Source organism: Ostrea edulis, chromosome 8 (assembly GCF_947568905.1).
Source record: "Ostrea edulis chromosome 8, xbOstEdul1.1, whole genome shotgun sequence".
In the NCBI taxonomy this organism is placed as follows: domain Eukaryota; kingdom Metazoa; phylum Mollusca; class Bivalvia; order Ostreida; family Ostreidae; genus Ostrea; species Ostrea edulis.
Window position 1 is genome coordinate 52,433,233 of NC_079171.1, and position 10,819 is coordinate 52,444,051.

Below are 10,819 nucleotides of genomic sequence, written 5' to 3' on the forward strand. Positions count from 1 at the left end.
GATTCATGATGCCGGTCAGAGCAGCTCGTACGTTCTCTGCATCCCTTGGTATCGCGGGTTCTTTAAATTTTGCTACATATGCTGGCGGTGTTGACGATATGATCTTGAGAGGTTGTCCCGGTATGGAAACGGTCAATGGATTCTTGGATAAATCTCTCTGTGTAAAAGTGAAGTTTAAGCTGGTAGGTCGACGGGGTCTTCTCAAGAATTTGGATTTCAATGAAGGCCTCTGTACTTCTTCTTTCACATCCTTATCGACGGGTTCTGGGACTGACGACTCGCGACCTGCTAACACCGTCTCAATCTCGTCTATCAACTTATCTTCGGCACAAGGTTCCACCGCGTCACACTTTTCACTATGACCGCTACCACCACTTGGTAACTCTTTCTGCACATTCACAGCTTCTAAGGATGTTTCTAAATCCTGTAGAGTTTCGATGGTCTTTTTTTGTACGTTCACCATCACTTCCGAAAGTGAATTTAGCTTTGATGGTTCGTCGGTCGATTGTGTGTGATCGATTATTTCGTCGTCGGAACTTTCTGAATCTGCTGCATTATCGACGAATTGATCGGCTATATTGGAACGGGCAGCTAACGTAAGTTCGTCTTCATTATAAGACAAAGCTGTGTCTGTGATATCATTGATATCCATTACTACGTGTACCTCAGGGTTGTTTGACTCCATGGTTTTAGTTTTGTATGTATTGTGATACTACTCGACGTTTTGTGATAATATACTATACAATGTTGGTGTATTATATTACATCGTGTGTTGAATATCGAACTGCTTCGTCTTTTAATATAGTTTTTTTTATTATATCTCGAATAGCTTGTGTATTCGGATATTGTGATAAAATAACTCAACAATGAAATTGTAGTATTGATAAAATATATTTTGCATACATATAAAGGGCATATCGTACACATTAAGAATATTACACATTACATTACAAATTAATACGGTCGCATACCAAGTTGCTTTAGTTTCAGTCTCTTGATACACGCGACTCTATGTCTATCAATATTATTTGGGGTATATAAGATTTTACACACATCACACAGTTCTTTTCCTAAAGATATAGTTGGGTTCACAGATAATTGTTTGCCGTATCTAGCAGAACATCGTCTGTAGTGTCGACTCCAATTATGCGTATCGTACTCTTTACAACATATGTTGCACATTTTATATTTCTTGGGTCGTTTATACGACCGGTGAGAGTCCGACGATCCCACACGCGAGCTGGTCTTATTCTTCTCACTCGACGTTTCACTACTTGCACTGTTCACATTGTCAAAGTTGAAATGTCTCGCGTCACAATCGTGGTTACTATCATTATCCATATGAGAATCGTAACTCGGGGTGCTCGATAGCGTACTCATCTCTGATTTAATTTCCGCTTCTATTTTAATCGCGGATTCTATGCGAAGGTCTTCAGCTTCTGCTTCTGTTTCGGCAATCTCGTGTTCATCTCTCAAAATAACGCTGAATCTTTGGGCAATGCCTGATGTTGAATCTGATGACGAATTCTTTAACGCACCAGATAGATCTATGATTAGTGGTCCGATATCACTATCGATACTGTCAAACCCAGAGGTGAAACCTCTAAAGATAGTTGATTCAGATTCATCGTGTATTTCTTCAATAGTCATAGTTGCGACTTGAGCTGCACACCATCCGCAGCAACGGCTACCAAGTATTTATAACATATTAACAGTATATAAACAAACGTGTTCGAGTTTTTAACATAACGTAAATATTGATAAGTTTAGTCAGTTTTTTTTTTAAATAATCGTATGATGACATATTTGGATCTTATTATATATAATTTTCACGATATTGGTAATTTTCTAGTTTGTCAGCTATCTCAATCACAGTTTCGGGTTCGTCATCGCACATATCATCATCATCGTCGTCACTATCAGTGACACTGTCTTCATCCTCATAGTAGTCTCCTGATCTTACACGTACTTCATTACATTCATTATCCCACGGCATCGTCCTTAATCGCTCTTTTAGTGCAATCATAGCTGCCATCTCCTCTTCCGGAGTGAGTTCCAATTCGTCGTATGATCTACATGATATTTCGTCATCAAACATCTTCAATCCAGGGTTGTCATTCATCATTCGCTTAACCATGAACTTAGCACCAGTTCTACCGATAACGTCGTACGCAAGTGCCGTTAGTCGTTTCACTTTAGCACTACCTTTAACAAAACGTGGATCAGATTGGATGAGCTCACTGACTGTAGTGATTGCGATTTGTACCAGAGCACCATTACTAAAGAACTCCTTATGCTTCCGCATCGAAATATTGACGAAACGAGCAATTTCTTGTCCAACCACTGGTAAAATCGTCTGGTACAGTTTAATCTTTTGCTCTGTTGTAAACCCGTACTGTTCATCTTTTAGCCAATCATTCGTCTCAAATACGTCACCTATCGCATAAAACAGTGACTGGGGATCCAGTAGCATATCGAATCCTACACCGAATTTTAGACCACCTTGTATCACTTCGTTCGGTGCATCATGACTTACGTACTTTATACTTTTACAATCTATACAATCCGCACACGACCCTCGCTTGAGATAAATATTATCGTCGAATTCGTAATCAGAATCATCCGAATCACAATATTCCGAGTCTGAGTCGGAGACATCAGATACCTCGTCCTCATACAACATTTCTATATGGTCTGGATCCGGTACGTAAACGGTCGAATCCTCCCATTGACTAAGAGCTTCCTCATCAAGTTCATCAGGGTCATTCTCCACATACGATCGAAAATCTTTATATAGGTCTTTTGATCTGTTATGTTTTGCGTTGAATAAACCTTTATATTGGGTTTTTGATCTGTCACGTTTTGCGTCGAATAAACTTGCCATATTGTTATATGGAGTCAAATTAACCAGCTGCTAATGCGAAACTTGTAAAAAATATATCACTAGCATTAAGTCAGTTTATATTTTCTATATAATATTAAAGTTTTTTTATCATTCGCAGTTATACACCGGTATCGATATATGTGCTTAATGTGTGGTTATTTAGTGTCCGGCTGTTAGTTTTGGCGCTCGCTACGGAGGTCCGTCCTCCGTGCCTCTCTAATAATATATATATATTATATACCGCGGGTCGCTGTCCTCCGTCGTCCTCCGTTGGTCCGTGCGTCGGTGTGGCGAATGGGAGCGAATCGGTCGGAATGGCTGCGAATTTGAGCACCGATCGGTCGGAATGGCTGCGAATTTGAGCACCGATTGCACGGAAACCTCGCCGTAGCCACCTATTCCGCCCCCATTTCAGTCCATTTCACCATCGTTCCACCCCATTTCACCCCCATTTCACCCACATCTAGCTCTCGCACCGCCAACTCGGGACAGTCCCAACGGGGAATTCCCCAACGACCACGCCCACTCTCGAACACGTTCGATGTTTTAGCTGCGGAGTTGCCCTCCGTGCCGCTCTAATAATATATATATATATTACACCGGCAAAGTAGCCCTCCACAGCGATCCATCGGAACGACCCAATCCAGCCAAAATAGACCAAAAACACCCAATTAACCACCTGTTCGACCAACCCTCGTCCGATCGTATAACACGCACCGATGTTACTCCTACTCATTCTACTTTCTACAAAACACATCTACATCTATCTCGCCGATCAAAAAACTACTACTACTACTACTCCCCAACCATCCAGACGTCAAACATCATCGTGAAACCATCGCAAACCATCACAAGCCAAAACGACCCTGCTTAAACACAATCGCCAACCCGAGCTCCCCAAATCAAGACCGGGGCGCAATCTACAACACCTCCCCAACTCAAACCCCATCACATCATCATCACCCCCATCACAGACCAAAAACTCAGTCTGCTTTTAAACACAGTCCCCCAGTCAAAAACGCCCAGATCAAGAGCGAACCCTTAAACACCATTCGCAGTCAAGAACGACCAAACCAAGAGCAGGGCCCTTTTCCAACCCTGTAGTTTGTTGAGAGTACTGTAACTAGCGGGAGTGTACAGATTCCCCAGTGTCCCCGCAGCGAGTGTGCACGGCGGCTAGTGTCCCCGCAGTCGGTGTACATTCGCCCTAGTCACCGGTGGTCGGAATCTATCGCGCGCGCGACTATCCATACCGGCGCCGTATCATGATCGTACTCATCCCCCACTAGTGTCCACCCAACCCAGTGTCCACCGACCCCAGTGTCCACTCCAATCACAACACCCCCTACAACCATTAAAAAAGAACAATAAAAAACACAAACACAATCACACACACCAACACCCCGCGCAAAAAAAAATAAACACAACTTTTACCCAACACAAGTTAACCCTGATCTTGTTTCGGTTTTGGTGGGTGCCCGGACCGGATCCGCCGCCCGCACGACCGTCCCGCCCTCACCGAACGCGTCCGACTCCCCGACCAAAAAAATATCCTAGCGACGGAGTGGCGTCTGCGAAGTCCTATATGCAGCCTATCTTTATGTACACTAACTCGTTATGTTCTATATTTGGGGATGGGTATTAAACATGGGGAAAATACGATACTGTACTTTACTCATGACATCAAAATATAATTATTCGATGATCATAAAACTAGCCCATGTACAACACGGCATGTTGACGCCCAGTCCCGGCCATTTGTTTACATGCATCGGCTCGGCGATCTGTCAAAACAGTGGCGGATCTGCATTCTTTGTTGATCATATGTTTACATAAAGTCAAGTCGTTAGATAATGCTATCGTGAAGTCCGCGGATCGAATAACATGATTATGCATGTTTTTAGGAAACACAATGTAATCACTTACCTAGTAACCCTGGTATTCTGGAAGAAAAACGTTTCTCGTGTGTTGTTTGGAAAAATTCGTGCCGCTGAATCCGGCCCGTTTATAAATTTGATTTTATAAATTGTTTACATAACTATTTAATTAATTTTCGATATGAGCAAGATTACAAACCACGAAAAATTGTATGCAGGAAAATATTATGTATTCAGACAACTCGTTGTCCAGATTTCGTCGTGGTTTACGTTCTTGCTCATAGTATAAAACTCAATACAAATGATTGAAAATCGATAAATTCCCATGATTTTCCAAATTATGCCAAAATTGGATCCCAATATCTTGCTAAAACAAAAATATTGGACTAAAAAAAACATCTTGTTACAGCAAGATAGGATAAAAATTAAAAGATGTGATCCATTAATTATAATTTTTACACATGTGTAATTTTCAAGGAAAATGGGGGCCAGCTTTTGTAGCTTGTCCTTTACGGGTTATGTTAATCGACTTATCTCCCTTTGATTGTATTGTGCTTCAATGGTTACGGAATTTATGTGACAGTTTAATTCATCGGCGAAATAAAAGTAATACGAGAAGATAATTGTTGTCAAGTCTTTTAACTACATGTATTTTATTTGCAGATTCAACATTTGAGATAAATTGTATTTGCAGATTCAACATTTGAGATAAATTCGACCTATCTTTAAAAGCAAAGTCATACAATATTGTTGATTATTGTCATCACAGATTTTCAATGATGATCATCGGAAATCTATAATTCTTTCCTCGATCAAAGATGTACATAAACTTTTCAAAATAATTGAGATATATGTTTTGAGATCCTATGTAAAAATCTATCATTTTATAATGTTTTATAAGGACATGTCTATTTTCAAGATGAGAAACTTATCATTCGATGCATAAATCACTGCATGAAAAACCACCTTTTGTATATCCAAAAGATGGACAAAAGGCCACATTTCATTCATTTTTTTTTTTACACCTTTTATGCTCCTTTAATTTTTTAATGAAAGGTACAAAAGATCAAATTTTGTACAGCTTTTGAATGCAAAAAAGATATCCAAATGGCCCACTTTTATACACCTTTTTTTACATAAATATATATTTTCCCATCTTTTTGAGAAAAACATTTTGTCTTTTTGCATCTTTTTACATAACAAAATCTGACCTTTTGATAACTTTGCCATTAAAAATTTCTACATTTATATACCTTTTATATACTTTTCAGATTTTGATATATCAACTTTTATTTACCTTTTCGTGAATGAAACTCATCTTTCTGCAACTTTTGCAGAGCTTTTAATGTTACAAAATGTCAACTTTTAACTACTTTTCTGCATTAAATTTCAACTTTCATGCAGCTTTTTTAAAGGTCAAAAAGGCCATCTTTTGACATCTTTAATACCTTAAATCTCCACTTTTTTTTATGGTATTCAGAGTAAGGAAACAATACTCAGACTCTATTCCTTTTCATATGTGCACAGTATAAATATTTGGCCAACTATTTCAGCAGTTCAGTGGTATAATAAAAGTACTGGGATCCATTGATTCGAAATGATCATACAAATACATGTGTAGTTTAAAACAACATTTTATTTGTGTAAAACTATACAACAAACAAATGGAAAAAAACCAAAACAAAATATGACTAGAACTTGTAAGTGCTAGACAGGAGTAAATTTAGTGTGTTAATACTTTTGACCTACATCCATCTTTACCCAAATCAAGTCTCAAAAAATCAATGACATTGTTTTAGAGAAAGGAGATTATTGAGTTATGTTTAATGCTTAAAATTCAAACAAATTTAATCCAGAATGTAGCTACAAAAAAGTTGACTTTCCCTGAGAGCATTAATTTAAGAATTAATTTGCATTACATGAGGAGTCTTGAGGCCTTATCATGACCCTTTTCTTAAGAAGAATTTTAAAAGATTTTTCATACATGTTCCCATGTAAAAATTTCATCCCTTGTTGTGGCCTCAATGTTTGTAGCCCAAACTTATCCCCTGGGGTCATGATTTTAACAAGTTTAATCTAATCTACCTGAAGATGCTTGCATGAATATGACAAATCTTGGCTTTGCTAGCGCTGTTCTTGAGAAGAAGTTTCAAGATTTTTCCTATCTATAGACCGATCTTAATTAGATGCTCATAAATATTCATATAAAACCGAAAGCGAGGCTAAGCTAGGTGTTCCCATATGTAAACAACATGGCGTGCTCCAGTGCAACTGCTACTACGACTGCTTTTACGAAGGATTTATCTCTTGTTCCCGATGTTACATTCGTATTCGTTGAGAATTTTATTAAATCTCAATCAACTAGCTCCGGAAAGGAACAAATGAATAAAGGTTTCAAGTACTACAGTGAGCAATATGTGCATTCTGTGTCGGGTAAGTTGTCAAAAATTTATACGACAACAATATAACAATGTACGATTTTCCTTTCTGGTGTTCTGGAAAAGCTGCAGTTTTAATAATTCAGTATGAGAGATTATCCAATTAACCTAATATAAGGCTGCTTTTTCAAAATGATGGACAACATGAACGGTAAATAATAAAGTTTATCACCCAAATCAATTGAAAAAGAGGGGGGGGGGTCCATTTTCGTTGTGCTTCGAGTGGTCTAATAATTTCAAGGTGTTTGTTTGCTGACCATACAGTTAACATTAATTATGCATTGTCTACTATCAATGTTGTCAGAGAAGAGTGGAAGCCTCTGGATTAATAATTTTCAATCAATTCAAAAGTAAAGGGAAAAAAGTTTCAAAATGATTTTTTATAAAAAGCATGATCATGTAGAATTGTATAAAATGTGTTTACATATAATTCATCATACATTACTTACGGTTTTTCTTTCTTCACGCTGAATACACACCGTATCATATAGAAAAATATGAAGATGTGGTATTGTCAATCACAATTATGTTATTTTTCAGTTTATGAAGATGATGAGGGTTGCCTTGTTAAAGGAAAATGTTACACATCACAAAGGAAAAATGAGTCTCCCTATGATGTAAAGGTATAAAAAATATAAAAAATAAGTTCTCCTCGGTTCATTTTCACTTAGAAATATTTAAAACAAATGTTACATACATGTACATATACTGCATATGTGTTATGAAAATTAAAAAATGGTGTACGTGCATGTAAAGATATAATTTTTAATGACATTCATCTAATTTCGTTAATTTTTATCCCTTTATAAATAAACATGTATTGGTACAATAAATTGTTTTATATGCAAAATTTTTATATAACAAACAACGTAGGTAATTTACTGTTTAATTGTGCATCCCTTTGGGTGCCCCTTCAACTTACTACTGGACTTTGTAATATTGACCAATCAAATGAATGTTTACATATCACGTGGTATATTCACTCAAGCCATTTTTTCTCTGGGAAGAAGACACGGAATTTTACAAACCACCTCTTCCCCGTCCACCACCCACATTTGTGATTCCAGCTAGCCTTTTTTATGCACCACCTTTTTTATATTTAGTAGTATTCTTAACATATATCTATTGGCTGGGCTACTTTTGTCATGTCATGTGATTAGTCATATTTGTGTCATGTGACTAGTCAGCATGTTTTTGGTTGTATGTTTTTACACTTTAACTAGTCAATTTGTAGTATTGCTATATTTTGTTTTTTAAGCCCAGCCAATTAATTGTCATGTAAATGTAGTTTAGTTTTTGTCATTTGTTAGATTTAATAAATGACATTGTCTCATGATTTGAGTCCTTTTCTTCATTGATATGAAATATGCAGTATATGAAATTTGATCAAAAACAAGCTGCGATTAGCCAGAATTATTTTCCTATTATTGCAGAAAATTTGTGGATATAAACATTTGTTTGTTGTCTCATTTGGTCATCTATATACATTTTAAGTACATGTACATTGTACATATACACATGTACATGCATATATTTCAATATTGAACTTTTCATTCCCTATTTTAGGTCTTGATCAATCAGGAACAAGTAGAATATTCATTCTGCACATGTGCCATTGGACAAAGTGGATATTACGGCCATGTAACAGCGCTACTCTACGAAATAGCCTTTTATAAACTGATGAAATATAAGCTTATTCCAACAGATATTGCAAGAACTTCATTACCCCAAACATGGCATGTTCCAAGAGGTGAAAAACTACAGGGAGAAAAGGTTGACAATATTGTTGTGCAAGGGTACGACCGGAATAATCCACAGAGAGCTACAAAAGGAATTAAGTCAACATTATATAATCCTATATGTGGAGAGGAGGAATTGGATGTGAATGGGTTTTTGGATGAAATCAAGGACCTAAACATCATATTTAACACATCAGTAGAAAATTCAACAGAAAGGGTGCAGACAAAATTTGGCAATTTTCAAAAAGGAAGTGTACTCAGCTATCAGCAGAAGTTAGCAACTGATTATGTTCTTAATCTGATGGAAGTTAATGACTTTCCAAATTTGCCAGTGAGGAATGTAATGAAGGATAATGTGTCATATGTACTGAGTGAAAATCAATTAAAAAAATTTGATTCCTTGAAATTAACAGAGCTTGAGAGCATTGAAATGGAGGAAAGCACCCGGGAGCAGTCGAATGATCCAAAGTGGCATAAACTGCGGCATGCTAGAATCACAGCTTCTTCATCAGGGGAAATTGCCAAGCGACGGGCAGGTAATTATTGCAAATAATACTTTTTAAAGTCTTTTTTTTCATAGATCTTTTTTAAAAACTGCAATGTAAACAGCAATAAAAATAAATTTTGGTATTATAAGCATTTGATTTAGAAATTTTCAGAAAAAAAAGAAAAAAAATAGTAAAATTTTCTTTTACTTAACAACATGTACAAAAAAGTTATTTACATGTACATTGTATCTCCCAACAAACATTGCTTATTGTTCATGTTGTTAAAAATTGTAAAGACAACATTTTGCATATTTTTTCAGATGGCAGAAAACTAGCAGAGAGGTTACAAACAGCTAGACGTTTTCAGTCTGCTGCTATGAAACGTGGCATTGAGTCTGAAGGTGTTGCTGCTCAAGCATATAGTGAGGTAAATTGTACTTTACTTGATGACATGTTACATGTACATGTATATCATTGACTTACATTTGCATCATATCCTTTCATTTTATATTTAGATTGACATATATATTTTGTTTAGAATGAGTTTTATTTTTCTTTCCGTGCTTGTATTCTACATAGGCAGCTGACGATTTTATTTAAAAAAATCAGATAAAGAATAACTGTCAAGGAGACCTCACACTGTCTACATGTACATACAAATAACGTATAGAACAGCATCCATGTATATTGAATCAGATTTATTGTGCAACTGAACCTGTTGATGAATTTACTAATTGTATTTTTACTGTTCTTTTTTTCAATTTTATTATGGACATTATTATTTTTATTTTTTTTTACAGAAAATGGATAACAATGTTAATCTGTATCCTTGCGGAGTGGTTGTTAGTCCTTTTTCTCATTGGTTGGCTGCAACTCCAGACAGGAAAGTTTACTGTCCATCAAGGGATCCACCTTTTGGATTGCTAGAAATAAAGTCCCTGGACACTGATGACTTGTCAAAAGTGAAATGTCTTTGAGAGGACAATGGACAATTAAAATTAAAAACAAACGATAACTACTATTACCAAGGTCAAATGCAAATGGCTGTAACAGGATTAGAGTGGTGTGATTTTTATGTATGGTTGGAAAATGTATCTCACTTGGAAACAATTTATTTTAATGAGCAGTTCTGGCAGTGTGCAAAAGACAAATTGGATTTATTTTTTCTGACTTATTATTTGGAATAAAATTTGTATTTCAGTTATTTGCTAAATATGTGATATTGTTAGATGAAATAAGAACAAAAAATGTGAAACATAAGTTTTATTTTTTCTGCTTTATTAATGGCCTTCTGAATAACGTAAGAAGATTGGCCACGGTCCACAACTGGTTCACTGATCCTGCAATTGAGAGTGGTACTGTTGATTGTAGTAGTTTATATTCCTTCACCCTC

At 36.4% G+C, this 10,819-nt stretch overlaps 1 protein-coding gene across 1 annotated transcript in view; it reads left to right on the plus strand.

Moving 5' to 3' along the window:
• The window catches only part of LOC125661419 (uncharacterized), a 163,147-nt gene extending 152,328 nt beyond the window's left edge, over positions 1–10,819 (plus strand). Inside the window, exons 2-5 of the mRNA XM_048893413.2 lie at positions 4,450–7,822; positions 8,766–9,474; positions 9,747–9,853; positions 10,227–10,819. Coding sequence (XP_048749370.2) covers positions 7,697–7,822; positions 8,766–9,474; positions 9,747–9,853; positions 10,227–10,403 — 1,119 coding nt within the window. The 5' untranslated portion in view covers positions 4,450–7,696 and the 3' untranslated portion in view covers positions 10,404–10,819. The remainder of the gene's footprint in view (positions 1–4,449; positions 7,823–8,765; positions 9,475–9,746; positions 9,854–10,226) is intronic.